Consider the following 21,455-nt stretch of genomic DNA (forward strand, 5'->3'; position numbering starts at 1 on the left):
GGAACTCAGTAACACAGCGCCACCACCTGGTCAGTACTCCACACTCTGGCTCCAAACGACCTCACCTGAGCAAGATGTCAGGGCTCGTGTTTGGGATATTTTGGTTTCACTTTTGTACAGTAGTCGGAAGTGGAGACGTGTCAGCCATCTTTATATATGTCAGTAGTCAATAAGCAGACAACTTCAGATGAAACAACTGTTAGGATATTAACACAGACAGGATGTATTACAGTGCGAGAGCTAATAAACTACAAATCTGAGACACAAACAAGCCAGAAAAGAGCAAGTCAAGAAGAATGTGGACTGACAACACCAACAAAAAATGCATTCTGATATGTCAATTCTTATTTACTCTTTCAGAAAATCTCTACATTGTCTCAGTTTCATCACAGTCACTCGAAGCAGATGTTTGAACCTCTGGGTCTGTTGACAGCATTCAGGCAGAGACTAAAAACCAGCAGAAAATCATCTGTCTACACTTCTTTGTCATAAATCACTTCTGTGCCTGAAATAAAACTAAGCTCTGAGTGTTTCCTGAACTGACCTCAAACCTGCAGCTGGAGGAAACCTGAACTCTGTCCAGTTGAGCAGACACAGGAAACATGTCCATGAATCAGATCAGGGTGAACACACAACACCAAAAATAGAGAAGCAGCAGGAACAAGGACACATGAGCAAAACAAAAACAGGTGACAAAAGAAGAAAATATCTGCAGAGGCACTTCTGTCAGTCTTTTTGGTGCAGATTAAATCCTTTAGGGGGAAACGTGGAATATTATAGGAAGAAAACAAAACGAAAGGAATCAAAAACGCACACTTGAGTTCAGATATTCTATTTTTCATCATCACATTTTCATCATTGTACATTTACACAGACTGGGTCCCTCCATCAGTTCAATCACTTACATTGAATTCATTTTAAGGCACATTAAAGGTGATTCATTCACTTATTAAAAATATAATAATGAAGAATTATTTGGTCTGCAGAGAAACAAACAAACCTGTCGACAACTAGTAAGGCAATTCAACATTCAAGATAGAAAACAGCATAATAACACACATGCACATATACATACACACAGATGGGTTGATAGTGTCAAAGTTCATCTGGATAATAAATGTTTGATATTTTGAGATAAATAAATGGGATGAAGACCTGCAGCTGTCAGGTGGTCTCATTAACGCTTTGGTACCAGCAGCTAAGGCCACTTGGAGGTACAATCAACTGGTTTTGGACTCTCTGGTTATATTTTGGTTGAAAGCTGATCAGGATCTATTTTTAATGTAATATATATATATAACTTAAATGAACTTTGGGATTGTTGTGAACGAAAAGAAACAAGAAATGTGAGACCATCAAAAGTGGACTCATTCACCTGTGAGATGGGAAACTCACCTGAAAAAACAAACACACGCACACACACCGTAGACAGTATGAGTTTCCTAGTCAGAAAAGAGAAACCTTGAACCTACATTCTTTCTAATGACCTGCAGGGCGCGACTCCACTGGTTTCAAAAATAGCTCTGATTGTACATAGGCTTTTGAGAAAATCAGTCTACTTGTCTGTTCATTTATGACCTCAGTCGCCAGTTTCAAGTCTTCTTCAATACAGCACGATGTTCATTTTGTAAATTATGGTCAAATTTAGAGTAAAACAGACCATAAGTTAAGGGATGTTTTAGGGTGGGGTTCTCAGTCAGACCCACTCAGGATGTCCTCCCCAGCTCCATCCTTTCATCCAAATATGATTTCACTCCTGGCTCCAAAAACATCAAGATGGCAAAACATTAATGCCAAACTCAAGGCTTCAAAACCATAGTCAACAAACCAACAGGTGGCTCTGTCCCCTATTTATTATACAGTTAGAAACAAACAAACACACGCACACACACACGCACACTGGGTGTTTAGATTCTGGTTCCGAAATGTAACTGATTCCACAGATTGTCAGTAAACACAGCAGTATTATTTCTGAGACTTCATTTTATCGTATTTCTCATTTTTATTGGTCTCCTATAATTCAGCCGTTTTACCTTTTGTTTGACACTTTTTGATGTATTTCTTCAAACACTTGCATAATATCTATAGTAAATTTGAATCAGTGATTTGTATAAAAGCTGATACACAGATAGAGGTTCATTGTTCTAGCTGAATCTGTGGTTTGAAGTTTACTTTCACTTCTGCCTTCCTGTTTCCATGCATATACCAACGGTTTCCTGGCTTGGGGGGTTAGTGGCAGTATTCATAAATGAGTTTCAAAAAATAAAAAGGTAATTTGTAACAGGATCAGTCGCTGCTGAACATTCATGGAGTCCAATTCAGCTGTTCACCGACTCCTACAGTGTAGCTATAAGATAACTTACTGTTGCTGTGAACTGAACATTCCTACGAGCAAACCAATAGCAGGTTTTTACTGTGAGGCAGTCACAGGAAGTTAAAACCTCCTTAATTTTGTGCTCTTTGAACTCTGAAGTGAGTTTTCGTTTTCATGGAAGCGTCTGCTGTCTTTTAACTTTTCAAATCAGATTTCACTTCTGATTGTTATATGCAACTGGACCATGTGTTTGGATTCAACACAATCCAGATCAGCTAATAGAACCAGGATTTGGAACAGACCAGATCTAAACTTACCCTGTTTATTACCCATAATCCCCCACATTTAAAGCCCACACCACGTCACCCAGCATTTCTGATTGTCTCTTATTTTCAAAATTAAAGGCCTGTGCAGGATGTGTTGCATGAGCAGCAGCAGCAGCAGCAGCGTCTAACTGACAAACAAAGCCGATTTCTTACACTCAGTGTTCAAGCAGAGACAAATCCTCAAGGCCCCACAGAGAAAAAAACAAACAAACAAACAAAACACACACACAAACTTTGAGTCTGTCTGTCTGTGCAAAAACAAGAATTGCAGAAACAGCAGTAACAGCTGTCTAAGTCCAGCGCATCTGATCCAAAAGGACCAAACATTTAAAGATTCAAGCGTCAAAGGCACATCTGGTTTTTACTGCATCAGTCCAGTCTCATTCTCCTGTCAGTCCACTGCTCCTCATCATGGCTTCCCCACATCCACTGTGATCTTAGTGAAGAGGTCAAACTTTTCTATTTTCACCACTTTGTAGGAAAGAGAGTTGATCCCATCTTTGTACATTGTCTCTCTGGTGTGAGCGATTCGGTCAAACCTGGAAGGAAAGCACAAAAAGAAGAAGATTTTCTCTGTCAACAGGTGAGGCCTTCATCAGTTCATACATCAGTGTTAATTGCTTAAACTGAAGTTTGGGACAAATACTGAACAAACCGACATTAAGATGTTTCTGTGTTTGACAGGTGGAATACACCAGACAATACACTGAACCATTGCTCAGCGACAACATGAGTGTCCTCTAATAGCATCAGAATCAAAACAAACATGGCCGACAACCACTAGCTTGTTTCTATGCAGCAACATTTGTACTGAAAAGGCCAAAAAGGGGAGAATGGCAGGTTTCCCACAGTGTTTCATGGAGGAATCACATGTGTGGTCAGTCAGTCTCTATAACAATACAAAAATAATATGAACATGATGTGAGGATGCTCACCTCTGAGGGTTCGGCTCGTTCTGTTTGTCTCTGTTGTGTCGGATCATCCGACATTTTCCAACCTCACCGCTCGGTCTGGAGATGGACATCCCTTTAGACGCCAGCCTGAAAACACGACAGGAGCTTTCACTGAGTAACAGAAGTTTCACTTCATACAAACATGCAACAGCACTGAGGTCAAAGCAGGACAACAGAAAAATGTGATCAAAGTACTGTGAGGGATTAAAACACATACAAGCAGACTGTTGTGATCTTTCATCTCCAGACGGATTGTGGATAAACTGATTCAGGCATGACTTTAAAAGGACTAACCCTCCTTTTTGACAAAGCCTATAGTTAGGACTGTTCAGCTGGGGGAGATCCTTAGACACCGAGCTTTCAGAGCAGAGGGACCCACTCATCATGTCCCATCACCAGGTACAGCATTAACTCGCCCTCTCCCACGGAGCTCTTGTGCTCCATCTTTCCTTAGCACTTCTGGAGCATGTTGCTGGATCCAGAATCTCCTGCCCCGCCCTCCTGAGGCCTGGTACCACTGCTGGATCCTGAGTCCTCTATGGCACTACCTACTGGACTGATAGTGCTGCTGGATCCAGAACCCTCTCCATGGCCCTGCCTGGATCCGGCTGCTCCTGCTCTGCACTGTTCTCTCCTCTCTCCCTTTTCTCTCTATCTCCCCCTCTCCTTTCTCTCTCCATCTCCCTGTCTGCACTTTAAATAAAATTGAATTGAATTAAACTTTGTGTTGGAACAAAATTCTAACATCTTAAGTATCTGAAACTTTTATTGAGTTACAAAGATCAGAAGTCACTGAAGAAATTGTTTCCAAACCAAACAGGAAAAAGTCCCCAGTTTAAAAACACCAAAACACAGAAATTAAGTTTGTGCTACTCATTTTTTGAAAATAAATAAATAAATAAAAAAAGGAATCTGTTTCCCTTATGAACCAATTTCCCAAAACAAGGATCTCTGGCATTGTTTCAATTGAGTTCACTCCTTCTCCACAAGTAAACCATCTTCCTATGTAGATCAGTTAGAGAGCCCCTCATCTTTGTATACAGAGTATGTAATGAGGATGAGCATAATCAAAGAGTACCTGTTGTAGATGTCGTCGTCCTCCCCTCCCCAGCCCCAGTAGTTATTTGGGAATCCATTGATCTTCAGATATTGTTGTTTACTCATGGAAGAAACTCCTCCAAAATATTGATTATAAGGTAACCTGCAGGACAAAGACAAAGGATATGAAGACAAACTGTCACACTTTTTACGACGGCAAAAACCGAATGTAAAAGAATTGTGAGACCCCAAAACATGGACCTTTTTTAAGGTTGTGAAGAAGACCCAGCAAAACCTGAATGACTTGTTTTAAATGGTGTCAGGTGCACATGAAATTTCAGCCTCTGTAAAACATGCCATTTTTAAATAAACACATGAATCCTCTGTATCACTGCTGAAGAGGCAGCAAGGACAGACAAATTTACCGAATGAGTGTGTATAGCTGTTTTCACACTTCATTAAACTTCACTTTTATGGTGTAATGTGGTGTGATAATGTGTGAAAACATGAAAGCAGTTGAAATCAATGGCTTAGATCAGCATCCGTTTGTTTGAAATTCAAGATAAGATAATTGTTTCTTTGTGATTTATATTGACTGAGTTGAGCTGTTTATTTTGCACTACACTATCACAATATGCCAAGTGACTTCAATGGCTGAAACATTCTGGCTCTGTGGCCTCTGCCCTTTCTCCTTCAAGTAAATATGAATCTGCACCAAGAAGCTGTAGCTTAGCTTAGTATAAAGACTGGAAACAGAGGGAAACAGCTAGCCTGGCTCTACCAGCACCTACAAAGCTTACCTATTAACACAATGTATCTCAAGTAAAGAAAAGTAGGCATGGGCAGGTTGTGAGCAAGACCAGTTCTCCACTGGGACCAGTAACTTCCTGGAGTCTCTGTTGATTGCCTGGCAACTGCTAATCTAACACACAACAACACCGCAACTTGTTTGTACATGAGATAAAATGCGCTAATCAGTGAGCTTTGGAGGTGCTGGTGGAAACAGGTGAGCTGTTTCCCTCAGTTTCAAGTCTTTATGCTAAGCTAAACTAACCACCTCCTCCTGGCTATAGCTTCGTGTTTCACATACAAACATGAGAGTGGAACTACTCTGACTGTCTGACTCTCAGATACTGACACCTGTGGATATAATACTAAATGCAGAGGACCAAAGTGTATTCAACACCAAGGAAAGAAACAAAAAACAAACACACAAAATAAGAGTATTTCTTTGATGATTTTCTGAGAGTCATTCTGGACTACACTGCTGCTGATCTACACTGAAGTCCACTGAACAGTTTACTGAATGTACATAAGTGTACAGTATTACAAACATGTTGCAGTTAGTCAAACAAAACTGTGAAAGATTAAACCAAGTGAAAGATTAACAAATGTAAATGTAATCATCAGCAGATACACAAAGAGAGAGAGAATGTTTCATGATAATTCATCAAGACGTTCTTGACATATTTCAGTCTGAACCAACAGGATTACATTACAATCCATACAGCCATGTAGCTAACATGCAGCTAAATATCCTGTTAGCATTTTGGCACATCTCTGTTAAAATGTCAGCCTAAGAGGGAAAATGGTTTCTGGGCTGCTGGGGATTTTTTTTCCGTTGCAGTGTTGTTTGTCTACCGGGACAGCAAAGAGACAGCAGATCAGATTCACTGTGAATTCACCAGATGTATTAACACAAACACAACCACATCATGTGACCTGTAGTCAGTTTCTCACATTCAAACTACACGTCAGCATCTTAAAACTGCCAGATTATCCTGAGGGGAAAGCCTGCTGAAGAGAGAGAAAGTGTGTGTGTCTGTGACTGTGTCTAGAGGAAATAGGAAGAGAGCCTGACAGATGGCCAGCTTTCAGAAAACAGATCTCTTCCTCTGCAGTGTCACACGTTCTCACCATCATGTCTGTGCAGCAGCTGCATTCACTTATTCCAACACAGCTCTGACCCTCTGATCAGAGCTGCAGCACTTTTAATGACTCAGCAGTTTCCTCTCTCTCACACACACACACACACTTCATGTTGCCTTACATAACACACACACTGAGGGGACTGACTGGAAAATGTAGAACATTTTGCGGACGTTTCATCACATCCACAAAATGTTCTCCTGATGCCTGAATAATTCTGCCATGTGGTTTCAACCCAACAACTGCAATCTTCATGTTCATATTCTGAGCTGCTTGCTGACAAAGGACCAAACAGGGACTACTAAAGCCTAAGCAGTCTGCCTACACAAGCCTGAAAGTTTGGTGTTACAGCATGATGTGTGTCACACTAAATCAGCGGCTAACACAAACTGTGCTGCAGCACTTTGACATTGGACTGGAGGCCGCACTAAAGCGCCTGAGTCACTCACACATTTGAAGCATCTGGAACTTGATCTGTTCTGTTTCACCATCACTTCAGAGACACAGAACTCAGCCTACTGAATCACAGACCTGACAGGCAGCCAACAGGTGAGTTGAGGAAGTTCTCATGTCACAGATATGCAGATATGTTTTGCTTTCTGCTGCATCGCAAGAGCTGGAGGCAGCTATCCTGGAATCCTACCACAGCACCTTCAGTTGTAGAACGAGACCACCGAGGTGCTCCACAGAACGCCACAGGAAGTCCTTTCTCCCTGTGGTTATCAAACTCTTCAACTCATCCCCTTTCTCCACATAGGACAAAACAATTTATCCTGCATCCTGCAGATTGTATCCACACCTTACCCGTTGCCATTCCGCACCTTATCTATCTATACCTCATGTATATACTCTGTTATTTTTTTTAAAGTACTCTGTTAATTTTTTTTAATATATTACTCAGTTATTTTTAATATTTTGTGTGAAAAAAATACTTGTTACTTTTGTATGCATCTTTGTATTGCAACCCTGGCACAACAATTTCCTGCGGGATCAATAAAGTTCCTATGTTATCTTTTCTAATCTTATCTTATCTTAATCTAGGTGTCACTCCCTGTGTGAGTTGTAACTGGTATCATAATAAATGTGTGGTTGATTCTGTTCAGTCACTGTATAGAATTTCAGACAAGAAGAGGAGGGATATATTGAAATAAAAAGAAAAAGTTCTGATCAGACTCAGGAAATGATCCATACTAAAGTACTCTGGTCTCTAATAAAGGAAGAAATAAACACTAGATACAGGAGAATATTTCACAGGGCTGTAACATTCGGGTTTCAACTCATTCAAGTTTTGTTTCTGAAAGTGCTTATCACAAATATTACAGACAGATGTATGCTCTCACCTGAAGCCAAACTTGTCCATAGACACAGACAGGTGTCGAGGCTGACTGAAACACTTGTACGTATTGCGGTCGTCCATGGGGATCAGGTCGACGTCGCTGAAAACAAAACACTCGTAGTCGTACTCTTTCAGCGCCTCCACATAGCCCACATTCAGCAGCTTTGCCCGGTTAAAGATCTCATTGTCATCCTGATCAACAAGAGTTAAAAACACACATCTGACTTCAACACAGAAGTGAAAAAAATTTAAGTTGCAAATATTGCACATACAAACAACATTCATACATTACAGGATACTTTAGCTGTATGACATTAACAATTTTAGATTTTTATTTTTATTTTATTTTAGACATACATCAACACGACGTGCAGTTTGAGATTATATCCCGCAGTGATTGGAGCACAATAACAATGCTCATTTACAGTAGACTGTTACTGTAATAGTCTTATCACAGTAATCAGGGTTTGCTCATGCACAGATTATCTTACATATATTAGTAACATTATATTATTAACATCAGAACAATGAAAAGATGAGAAGACAAAGGTGGATTTAGTTTCAGATCACTGCCTTAAATTAAATCCTAAATCCTGAACACCTCACAGCTCAGAGGTGGTTTTGTTCATTGTCTGTCTAATCTGAATGCCATTGTTTGGATGCTGACAGAATGAGCTCACCCGAGTCTCTCCTTTCACTGTCTCACCTGCAGCCTGACATCAATAAAACACCACCTCCAGTCTGCCTGTATGTTATGCTCATTCTCTCTCTCACGCACTCACACACACACCTGAGCTCCAGGGCACAGACCACATGTTGCTAGGCTACAATGAGTGCTCAGGTGTCAAGAGTTATTTAGTACTCATAGAACTGAGAGAGTGGCTGCCTCGATATGTTTAACACGCAACTGAAGACAGAGCAGAAGTTAATACTGTCATCATGTGTTCACACCAATCAGAGACTCTGCTAGCCCCGTACAATGATTATCTTTGGTCTGGGACTGTAGAAGCGGGGAATGCTCATAAAGCCCGTGCTTTTTTTGTTTTTTTGTTCATGTGAAAAATGCACAAAGAGGTTAGCAAAGATTCACTCAGAACATTCAGTTCACTCTGCAACATTTTTTGTTTTCTGTTGGTAGAAACAAAAAGAAAAGCACAGACTGATAGAAAAAAGTAAAGGAAGAGGCCTTTATTACCAGAGGAGCTCTCTGACAACACCAGCTGATATTGGCCGAAACCAAGCAAGGGATAGGTCTTAACGTCTCCAGTGAGCACAGCCATTGGTCAGAAATGCCTGACATGCAGAGGGAAGTGGGGGGAAGGGAGAGGCAGTGTGAGCGAGGGAGGCAGAATGGGGAGGAAATTAAAATAAAGGAGGAGAAAGAGGAAAAATAAGATGGGGGGGGGCAGAGGGTGAGGAGGAAAATAAGGAGGAAGAACACACAGATAAGAGAGAGAAGAATAACAATGAGTCACAAACAAACAAACAGAAGAAGAAGAAAAGAGTTAATGTGTTCCTGAGCTGATGTTTCAACTTGCAACCTAACACACATCCTGTTTACATCACCTCACCATCATCCTCAGAGTGCTTCAACCTTGATATGCTTTACGTTGGGAGGATCTGGCTGTCTGGAGGTACAGAAAAGATAGACCTTGGAGAAATTCCAGACTTCCTTGATGGAATAAGAAGCAACATCGATACCGTTTGATTATTCTGGTGGTGTTGTATTTGAGGGCGTATGAAGCTGTGTAACACGCAGTGACGTTAAAGCTTTTGGTATGTGACTGTACCTACGTATAGATTCCGTACCAAGATCTTCTCTGATATCACTGTTTTGTTATAATAAATTCGTATTTAAGTAAGGACAACTGAGGCTCACAGAGTAATAAACTCTGAACCTCTGTAACCATGCTAACTGTACACAGAAAAAATGGTGAGGCGTAATGCACAGGAAAAGAAACAAAACAAAAAACTGCTTGAATTCCAGCAGGTAGCTTTAGCCCAATCCACCCGCTTTTGTTCATCATCAGTGTAGTTAACTGAGAAATTGTAATGTTCCAAAAGAATAGGCCTTAATGATGCTGGAGGATTTTCAAGCTCTGGTTTATCTGTGCTCACCATAGTTACGAGGCTGTGCAACCTCTGTGCTATGTATGTAGGGGCCCTGTTTCAAGAAGGAGGTTCAACAAACTCCGAGTTAAACTGTGACTGAGAGTTGATTTACTCTGAGATGGAAAACTCTCCAGTTTCTGGTTTTAGAACAGCTGATCTGGGTTAGTTCAATCAACTCTGATAAGGCTGACTCTGAGTTAAGCGCGTGCACTACTATAAAAAGCCAGCATCAATGGTGTCCCGATACTATGATTCGGCATGTCAACAGCCAGTGAGACAAAGAGGGTAATTCGATCAGGTTAGGCTTACAAGTCTAACAAGCTTATGTTTGTAACGTCCTGTAATAAAATCTGACATATTAAACAAAGTAAACATCACTCAGTGGTTATTTCAATGCGCAACAGCTTTATCCTTAACATAATATCCTCAGTACAGTCCACAGTATGGTGGTGCAGCGGTTAGCACTCTGGCCTCACAGCAAGATCCTGGTCCCGCCTGTGAGTTTGCACGTTATCCCTACACCTGCATGGGTTTTCTCCAGGTACTCTGGCTTCCTCCCACAAGCCCAACAACATGCGCATTAGGTTAACTGGCTACTCTACATTGCCCCTAGGTGTGGGTGTGAGTGTGTGTGGTTGTCTGTCCTTGTGTGGCAGCCCTGCAATTGACTGGCAACCTGTCTAGGGTGTACCCCGCCTCTCACCCATAGTCTCCAGCCGCCCCATGACCCTGATGGATAAGCGGTATAGAAAATGGATGGACGGAAGGATAACATCATCATCTATTTGGCCTCAAGAATTAATTGGGGCTGAGGAAAGTAACATTTGACTTATACGCAGCCAACAGAAAAAGGGCAGAGACCCGGAAAACAGGCAGAAGACCACTACCTCCGGGAGAGGCACATCTATAGGATCCTCAATAAAAGGACATGTCATTTTAATAGTAATTACTTGGTTGGTCTCCGCTCAAATGTGCGTGACTGAATGAATGAATGAGGAAACGGAGCAGTGCTTCAGCTCTGTAAAGAGAAGACAGAGAGAAACTCAGGATTACTGAAGAAAACCTGCCCCTAACCAGGTTACATTCACAGACTAAGTTACCTCTCTTTCTAAAATGGGCTTGAGTCACCCCTCTGACTCAGGTTTGAATAACCTTCTTTATTGAAAGGGTTAACCCAGAGTTTCCCTCATTTCAGGTTTCACTTACTCACTAAACCTACTTTCTGAAACAGGCCCCAGCACTCTGTGAAAGATACAAGGGTGGGGGGGGGTGGAGGAGTCAGAGTTTAAATGTTCTGCACAAATAAATATCCATACACTGCATTTGTGCATGCTGAACAATAAGACCCAAAACCAAAAACTTCTGGTTTGAATGCATGTATTCTTATGCCCGTACAAGATGGAGACAGGTGTAGCAACAAGAACACTGTACTAGTAGTAGTACTGACAGTACAGAGGAGGAGTACAAACAGTACTGACTATAACAGTCAATTTATTTTTCACAAACAGCATCCTCCTATCAGCTTTTTGCACCAGAGCATCAGGATTAAACATACCACAAGGAAACTGAAATAAGAGTAATGCGATCAGCAAACAGAACTGTATCTGAGCACCAGTGTTGATTATGATGAAATGATTAGATAATAGAGTCATTGTTGTTCATGTCCGTGTTCTGAGTGATAAAGATGCGGATGTCAGTACACACACACACACACACACACACACAGAGCAAATGCTCTCATGCCTGTGTGTGTGCTCATGTCCGTGTTCTGAGTGATAAAGATGCGGGTGTCAGTACACACACACACACACACACACACAGACACACACACACACACACACACACACACACAGAGCAAATGCTCTCATGCCCAAGTGAGTTTAAAAGGGACATTTATGGTTTTCATTGCAACGAGAGTTCTTCAGGACTTTTTCAGGAACTCTGCACCACATGAGCTCAAAACTCTGTCCCTTGATATAGAATAACATCAGTGTGTCACTTCAACCTGTTTCAGTTGGTCCTCTGTGTCCACACCATGTCTGACAGATTATTCATGTTTGTGACTAATGAGCTGCATCACACAATTCCAGATAGGTAAAATGATTAATCACGGTCCAAGTTTAATTACCCTCAGTGTTTGTTTAGTTTTGTGTATTTTTTAGCTCCAGGTTAGATATATCTGAGCTCACAGAAAAGAAGCCTTCAGATTGTAACAGAGTGAATGTTAGACAGGTGTAGTTTAAAAACATAAATGTGACATCACACTGTACCTGGTTGATGACATAGACGCCGTAGTCAAGCTGCTGTCTCTGCAGGATTGGGTGTAGGTAGTACAGCCAGTATTTCAGGTGTTCATCTCGTTTGCGGAAGGGGATGATAATGGCGACTTTCTGCCGCGCCTCACAGTCTTTGGGTTTGAAGCGCCCGCCTGGCTGCAGGTTGGGATTGTCTTTCTTAATCTGCTCCATATTCACAGGAATATTAAACTCCACCCGAAGAGGCCCCACTGAGGACACATCAAACATCAAAATCAAAATGACTGCATTAAACTGGGATGTTATTCATCTAACTACAGAGGGAAAGAGGAGGATGAAAGAAATCATCAAAAATTAAGATTTGTTGGCAAGTTCATGCTGTTAACTGAAGCTGGACAAACTTCCCAAATGTGACTGCACATATTTAACTGTATGTTGTGACACTAATCAGCAATACGTCACAAATCCTCCTCCATCATGCATTAATTAAAATACACCACCCAAAGAAAAGCCACATTAATTCATCCAATCAGCATTTCCCTCTAGGTGGCTACATCACTTTATTGGTATGGTCATGTAGTGAGATGAAAATAGACAGAAGAGATGTGCATTAGTTGAGTTTTAGTTTACTCAGTTTGCTGCATATAAATCAGAGAAAACAGAAAAGCAGAGTTTTCTACTGAGACAATTGTAGCACAAAAAGCAGAACATGAAACTTCTTCATGAAGGAGACAATTTTCCAAACTTCAGCAGGCTTTTCAGTGTGTAATCAGACAAATATGTTGGTGCAGAAAGAGGCTGGTTTCTGTCCAAACAGCTCATTAACACACAGGCATCAGGGCTTACTCAGACGGGTACTTTTCCATCCTGACAGAGAGACTTTAGAGAAAACAGTTCTCAGGTCAGATCTGGACTCTGTCTTCATATGCAAATAGTTTAATAACAGACACTAAAACACAGCTTTGGATTTTATTAACGTCTCTGTAACTTGTGACCTCATGCTGGAGAAACATGCAGACTATAAAACAAACATATTTAGTCCTGTTTGTGTCTGTCTGCTCAGAGAGACATCTGAACCAAGCAGCAACCTCAATGTCTGAAAAATGAAGCCAACGCAGAAGACTCCAGTTCCTCCAACAGCCATTTCTGGCTGGCTCAAAAAGCAAATCATTGGTGGCTCAAAGGGTGGTGGTGGTGGGGGGGGGGTGTCACAGCTGAGGAAACATGGACACCATCAGACTGATAATAAATAATTTCGATCATCAAAGCTACACAAACTGAGACAGCATAATCACATCCTGTTCACGTCAGTGCAAGTCACTGAACTCCAGATCAATCCTGCACAGTCCACTGTTCTCTGAGACCAGAACTGTTCAGTTATTGCAGAACTGAGTTGCATTGCTCTATAAACATGGTACTGACAATGAAGAGCACATGTTATCAGTTATTTGTACTTCCAGAGCAAATAATAATAATACTTAACTACAAACAACTAAAGTACTACTCTTAGTAGCTGGACATCAATATGCGATATCCACAAATACTGAGAACACAATCTGCCGACCAAAAGCCACAGAAAATCTGCTTTTCTACAATCTCTCCACTTTCAGCTGTTGCTGCTCTCTACAGGTTTGCTCTACAGCCAGATAAGTACAAGCTGAATATCCGCAGCTTTAACCCTCCACAAGCTGAAGTGTACAATAACACACAACAGCTGCTGCGAAGATAACAGGACATAACTCTGAGCTACACAGAGAGAGCAGCACTGACAGAAAACACGAAGAAAAAAAGAGAAAGAAGAGGAGGAGGAGCTTCTACTGAGACTCTGACTGGTTATGCGACAGACACTGAACAATAAAAACCACACTGAAGAATAGAGGTGTAAGGGTAACAATTTTACAAACTCACTTTCAGTTCATACCTCTTTTGGTGGAGGCGGTGAATAACAATAAACATAGATAATAAAACTTTCAATAAGGCATGGTTTTATTAAAGCAACTATAGTCTGAAATATAGAGAGAACACTTTGATGGTACATTAACTTGATTAACTTCACATTAATGAACTAAGTAAACAAATACTGATAAATAAACTTTTGTCATTTACAAGCAGACCATGAAGTCCACATGGACAGCAAAATCAGTCAAAGCAAGCAAACCAAATGGAGAAAGAAACAGACTGACAAAACTTGATTTAGAGAAGGTAATGAAAGAAATCAGCTTTCAGGGCTTTGTGTCAGATGGCTTTCTGTCAGAAAATCCATAAAACTTTCTGTTATAAAGCACTTAGTATAAAGAGTATCAAAGCCTGCAAAGGCAGCATGGCGCTGTGGGAGACAGGGTTGTACACAAACTGTGATTCGTGTCCCATGACCAGCCTTACTTGCAGTTTGATTAGGGTGTAGGCACCCAATCTCTTTTGTTTGATTTATGCAACAAAACTATTAGGTTAGATTAAGGAAAAGATTGTGATGTGGGTAAATTGGACAATCTTGTACTGTCAAACACAATCTTGTACTGTTATTGCACACTTCAAAGGAGCCTTAACTTCCAACCAGTTAGAAATCAGCAGCTCACCAGTTAAACATCCACAACATACTGATTAGGGCAACTTAATTCTATTATCAGTTTTTAATTATGAGCTCTTAAACATTTATCAGCCCCTCATCACAGACCAATCTTAAACCAACACACTGAACAATTGTAGTGACTAAGTGTTCCACTTCTGAAACACCGATGAGATGTTGACACAGCCAACAAGAAAAGTGTCACTTTAACTGAAGTTCTGAACTACACCCAACATAAATCATTCAAGGGATTTTAGTCTGACCACAGGCTAACGATGAAAGTACGGTATTATCAATCAATCAATCAACAAGAAAACACCTCACTTATTAATTACTGTTTACCAAAATTGTTTTTTGTTATTTTTTACTAATTCCTGACATTTTATATGGTAAGTGATTAATGTATGAAATTATCAGTCTGTAGATTAATAATGAAAATGTTTCTCTGTTTTAGCTCTGGATCACATAATCAAGGAATAAGCAAACAAAATGTTCTTACTGACTCTGAAGTTACATATTATCTTAGTAAACAAATATGAAAATATGTCAAATTAGGACATTTCAGTGCCAAGCCCAAACATGATGTCTTCTGCTGTTCTCTAATGAATTTCTTTTTAAAAGTGTTTGACCCAAGCTTTATTAATATAGTCACAAGCAGTGTTTTTCATTTTGTAATTTCATTGGTGTTGACCAGGGGTCTCAAACTCACACCCCGCGGGCCACTTGAGGCCCACAGGACAACATTTTGTGACCCCCCTCCCCTTGACATCAAAGTTTAGTGTTAGTGTTTTTCTCACATGCACCTGTGCGAATTGTTGCCCTGGGCGTTTTATAATTTTTATCACTTGTGGGCTACCATAGCTCGTGGCTCAACTTGCGGCAGAAACGCGAATTAGCAAGGTTAGTCACTTGAAACGTGATTTGGGAGTGTCACCAAGTGGAAGGAAAATATATCCTGTCACCCAGTACAAATGCATTTGTTTTTTTTTTGTTTGTTTTTTTTTGGATCCAGCCCCAGTCATGTGTTTCTCAAAACCTGCCAAACCTTATATGCACAGAGAAAGTTGCGGTGCACAAGGAACACAACATCATACGTTATTACTCAACTAGACATGCTGAGGAGTTTGCAAGTTCATCAAAAAGTGCATGTTACAGCCTGCAAGTACAGTTTGTCTGGAAAAAAAAGGTTCAAAGGTTCCTTTGCAGCAAATGCCTGAAGTCTGACAATGTGATGTCTGTCGTTGTGAAATGCATCAATCATATCAGATACAGGGAATTCAAGCAACAGCAGTTCCGTGCCTTTTTGGAGGAAATAGAGTCAGCATATGAGGATGTGCTCTACTTCACTGAGGTAGATTGGCTCAGCAGGGGAAATTTCCTGAAGAGGTTTTTTTTGAGAGCAGAAGTGAAAGCCTTCGTGAAGAAGGATGGGATGGCGGTTCCTGTGCTAAGTGATCCCAAATGGCTCACGGATTTTCTTGTTGACATCACACAGGAGCTGAATGTACTGAACAAGAAGTTACAAGGCCAGGGGCAGCTTGTCAGTGCTGCCTATGACAATGTCAGAGCATTTTCCACAAAACTTGTGTTATGGAAAGCCCAGCTTTCTCAGACAAACCTCTGCCATTTCCCAGCATGCAAGGCACTCATGGATTCGGGCACACCATTCAGTGGTGAGAAGTATGCTGATGCCATTGTAAAGCTACAGGAGGAATTTGATCACAGGTTTGCAGACTTCAAGACACACAGAGCCACTTGTCAAATTTTTGCTGGCCCCTTCTCCGTCGATGTGGAAGATGCCCCCTCCTGTGCTTCAGATGGAACTAATTGACCTGCAGTGCAATTCTGAACTCAAAGCCAAGTTCAGGGAGGTGAGTGGAAAAGCAGACAAGCTTGGACAATTTTTGAGAGAACTGACCCCCACCTTCCCTGAGCTTTCCATGATGTTCAAGCGGAGCGTGTGCTTTTTTGGGAGCACCTATCTGTGTGAAAAGCTCTTCTCTACCATGAACTTTAATAAGTCAAAGTACAATTCCGAACTTACTGATGAGCATCTTCAAGCCATACAAAAGGTCTCAACTGCTTCCTCCCTCAAGCCAAAAGTGGCTCAGCTGTGTAAGACGAATCAAGGAGTAGGTAAGAGAAGCTTATGTTCTGAAGAACCGTTCATGTTCTGAATTGTTAATAAAGATTGAGAAGATTGGATCAGTTGTACTTATTTTTAGAATACCTGAAACCTTTTTATTGTGGAATACTCGATGCGGCCCAGCCTCACCCAGACTCTACCTCCAGCTGCCCCCAAACAAGTTGAGTTTGAGACTCCTGGTTTTGACGAAATAAAGCTGACACTTTAGCTTCTTCACAAGTTTTTAGTTTTAACCATCTGTGTAATTTTCCAGTCTGTATATTTTTTTAGTGTTTTTGGGTTGATTTAGTCATTTTCTTTGATTATAGATAAGTGATCTACCAATGTCTACTGTCTACTCTGTTTTTTTGTTGATTGACATCAACAAACAAACAGGCATTAAAAAAAGATGCTCAAAATACACAGCCAGCTAGCAAAACTCAAACCTTGCTTAGCTTGTATTGTATAGTATTCAGTTTACCTCTTCAATAACCTCTTGACTAACAGCAGAACTAATACCACCAGGCTACTCTCTCTGCTGCCAATGTCTTCAGGCTCACACAGCTCAGACGACTGATTGCTAATGGTGTCATACAAATAATTTGAAATGCTGAACTTGCCTTAGTCTCAAAGGACTTCAGCATCTTCTCTCTTAGTTTTTCTGCACCACCCTTACATTTTTTTTCTTCTTTTGTTTGTTAATCTTGCTCCACTACACTATTAATCCAAATGTTTTAAATTTATCCAGCTAACTATGGGAAAGAAGCTTGGCCAGGGTGAATTTACAATGGACTGGCCCAGTGGTAAAGACAGATGGAATACCAAAATCAGTCTGCAGGTTTATATACGTTTCATTGTACCAGCTCTCATAAACAGACTCCTGTTAACATAATACACTGATAATTCTGTTGGTGCTGTGAAATACAAACAGAACGTCACTAGGGATGCACCGATACCACATTTTTTCAATCCAATTACAAGTACAAGTACTTACATTCGAGTACTTGCCGATACCCATTACACTTCGTACATTTACTTGACAGGAACACCAGGCTAACACTGCTTGTCCAAATATCAGAGAAGCTGAGGGTCGAAATGTCTTGCAACAGGCTGTGGATGTGCCTCTTCACAAAGTCGTGCAGCTTTGGCAAGACTGTGTCAGTGTTGTGGTGTCGGCTAGGGATCTCATACCTCGGCTCCAGTACGCTGAGAAGACGTCTAAATCCCATATTATCAACAACCAACAACGGCTGGTTCTCCCTCTTCTCCAGAGATTGCTGCAAAGTTGGTTGTTGCTATTTGCTGCTATTAGCAAACTCTTTGAACTTTGGAGAGCATAATGTGCCGCCCGCTTTACTTTTGTCACCATCATCCACTTTGAAATACCTCCACACCCCCGACACTGCTCCTCCTTACTCTCAGTCAGCACCTGACCGCCCAACTGAATGTCATGCTGCCGTGAAGTGGTATCGGGTGCTGTGGTATCGGGACACTTTTATGAACAGGAGTACGAGTGCAGGAACAGGGCATCGGATATCCGATGCTGGTATTGGTATCAGTGCATTCCTACATGTCACTTTTCACCAGCATATGGTTGGTGGTTGGGTCAGTGAATGAGACCCCACTGAGCTGCAGAGATTCAGCTTTCACACTAAAACATTTAAGAGAGTTTTAGATTTGAAAAATTAAAGCGTCTGGTCTAGACCTGCTCAAAGTGTCATGAGATAACTTTTCTTGTGATTTCATGCTACACAAATAAATTGAACTGAAACTGAAATTGAATTAGAAAAGTTCTATGAAACTCAGTGATAAATGTCAAGTATTTTTTAAGTCATACCAGTACACACACATTCTGGTTAATAAAAAACATCTCAACCACCAGTCAGCTTGGCTGACTAAAAAGGTTAATTTCAGACATTGCATGAAAATAAACAACAGATTAATTGATTATGAAAGGTTGTAAATTCAATGACCAAATAGATTATGGAAAATCTGGTAAACCTGTCTGTCTCCCTGTCCTCACCCATCTGTCTCACTACTCACATGTGAATGTAAAGTTGAGCAGCATTTCCTAAGGACGGACTCTGAACTTGAATCCCGGGGGGTGAGATTATAATCAGATTAATGATTGACAGAGACAGTGAGTAGTGGCTAAAGTCTCATTTGGAATTAATCTGATCAGAGGCTCTTGCTAGTAATAATGAAGAAATCTCATACTTTAACTTGTAGTATGTCACGAGTTTCTGCCACATTAGAACAGCCAGTGAATGTTGCTCCGCCACCTGTTGTTCCACCATCAGTTACTGAGTAAAATGTAAACACGAGGAGAAACAGAGACAAGAAATCAAACACTCTTACCCAGCAGAGGTGATGTTTCAGGACATTTCTCCAGCTTCTTGACTGGCGCTTCCGTTTTTTGCTCCGGCTTCGGTTCAGGAGGTTTCGCTTCCTGCTGCTGGACCCCAACAGATACCTCCTTCGCTTTGGTTTTAGAGGCGAACTCGGTGTTTCTGGCCTGGTTTGGTTGTGTGACAGCATTATGGGACTGCTGGTTCTGGACGAAGGCGAACCGGATGTCCAAAGACCGTACGTAGAAGACAACAGTGACGGAGATGTGGAGGAAACATAGTAACACCACCACTTTACAGGTCCGGTGGAGGAGGTTAAAGTTTACAGTGGAGTCCCCGGCCATCCTGACTGGTTCGCACACTGGACAAAATGTGTATAAGCCAACTGGTGTGGTGGAAACCACGAGGAGAGCTATTACAAAGCGGAACTTCACACTGTTTCCCCAGGGTGCTTGCTCCTCATTTAACTAACTGTTAGCTGCGACTTTCGGGCTCCATTTTTGTTGAATTTTCCGCGAAAGTTTCGAGGTTTTGGACACCGAAAATATCCCCAAAAGAAGCCGAATAACGAAACAAAGTCAAGTTAAAAGTTTCAACTCTGTCGCGATCCGGTAACAGTTGGCTAAATTAGCTTTCCGTTCGTTCACTTTTACAGTGACGTTTACAGTGAACGCTAACTGCTACCGTTAGCAGTTCAACGTCTCCTTTAATGTGTTCCTTTAAAAACAGCTGGTTAAAAATTAAAAGTGTCCCCGCAATTCACGAAATTGTTTTTAAAAAAATCAAAACTAAGACATAACAAGTATTGACAAAAGCTGCTGGTTTCGAGTAGAAACTGTTAGAAGTGAGGGAGAAACTCGACAAACATTCCTCGTCAGACTCTCGCTGCTTCAGTCATCGCGGAGGACGCCAAATGTCAAACTCACGAAATGTTCTGTTACACTTCCGGTGTTGATTTCAGAATAAAATCGACAATTTACCGGAAAGTAGGGCGCGCCACCATGATAATTATAGACGTTTACAGTGTTAAATTATAACTCATTAATTAACTCACAAGATGTAAAAACAACAAAAAAAACACTTATTATTATTAAGTCAGTTTGCATTAAAATGATTCATTGGTAGATTGGTAGTTTATAAGAAAGGAAACTTTGAAAAAACAAACTCGAACAATTAGGCTGTATGAATGGCTGTATGAATCAGCTGTATTCCAAATATCTACAAAAAACAAAGCAAATAAGACTCAAAATATGCTTAAAACTACCGATATTAGTGAGTTGAATTACATGCATATTTTGTTGCTGATATTATTATTATTGTAATTTAATGCACCATGAGATAAAATATAATAAATAAAGAAAAACTGAAACACAAAATGTATCCAGACTAAGCACACATATAAAAGTGGCTTCCAGTTTAACTAAAGACGTTCTGCTGTTGTGCTTATGGATTTTATATTTACTCCGTCCTGCCATTGTAGAAGCAGCTTGAACGCTCCATGTAGGGGTGTGGCTTCTTATGACAACTCGACAGTATGTCAACATTCGATAATCTTAATGGCACATGCAAGTTTATTTATGAATCAGTGATTGATGTTTATGAATCACTTATTGTTTGGTCTGTTTTGATTCAGGTCAGAACAGCTTCTGATTCAGAATCCTCTTTCAAAACTGATCCAACAAAGTGATTAATGAAAAGAAAATATGAATCTACTTATCTTGTTTTTGAGAAAATCTAAACCTGTTAAACACTTCCTAGCACCGACCATCAGTCATTATATGACTATATAGACCTAAATATGTTGAATTTATTAATTGGTTGTGACCAGACAAGCAATGATGAAAGTGAAGCAAAAACACCACCATGTGGTACAAAGATGTAAATATAACCAACACCTAACTTGTTAAACTTTATTATGTCTTTGTTGTTTAATTTTTTCTTGTTAGTTTTTCTCTTATTGTTTTCTGTTCTTGTTATTTCTTTCTGCTATTTTGTTTTGTTTTTGCTTGTCACATTTTCAGTGTACAAATTTGTTCTTGACCTTGAGTTTGTGACAAATAAAATGTCTAAGATCAACGTCCACTTGCCAGTATTTTCTTCAGAGCTTTCAGCCAAATTTCAAGTTCTTGCTCAGCTGTTGTCACTGAGACATT

At 40.6% G+C, this 21,455-nt stretch overlaps 1 protein-coding gene across 1 annotated transcript; it reads right to left on the reverse strand.

The window, feature by feature from the left end:
• Positions 1-816: 816 nt before the first annotated feature.
• b4galt1l (DP-Gal:betaGlcNAc beta 1,4- galactosyltransferase, polypeptide 1, like) lies at positions 817-20,233 on the reverse strand. The gene is made up of 6 exons (XM_046406797.1): positions 19,313-20,233; positions 12,279-12,514; positions 7,901-8,088; positions 4,672-4,794; positions 3,576-3,680; positions 817-3,179 (listed from the first exon to the last, which is right to left on the reverse strand). The coding sequence occupies exons 1-6, from the start codon at positions 19,644-19,646 to the stop codon at positions 3,050-3,052; spliced, it is 1,116 nt and encodes a 371-aa protein (XP_046262753.1). The 5' UTR covers positions 19,647-20,233; the 3' UTR covers positions 817-3,049.
• Between the last annotated feature and the right edge of the window lie 1,222 nt (positions 20,234-21,455).

The sequence above is a fragment of the Scatophagus argus genome, chromosome 12 (genome assembly GCF_020382885.2).
Source record: "Scatophagus argus isolate fScaArg1 chromosome 12, fScaArg1.pri, whole genome shotgun sequence".
Taxonomy (NCBI): Eukaryota; Metazoa; Chordata; class Actinopteri; family Scatophagidae; genus Scatophagus; species Scatophagus argus.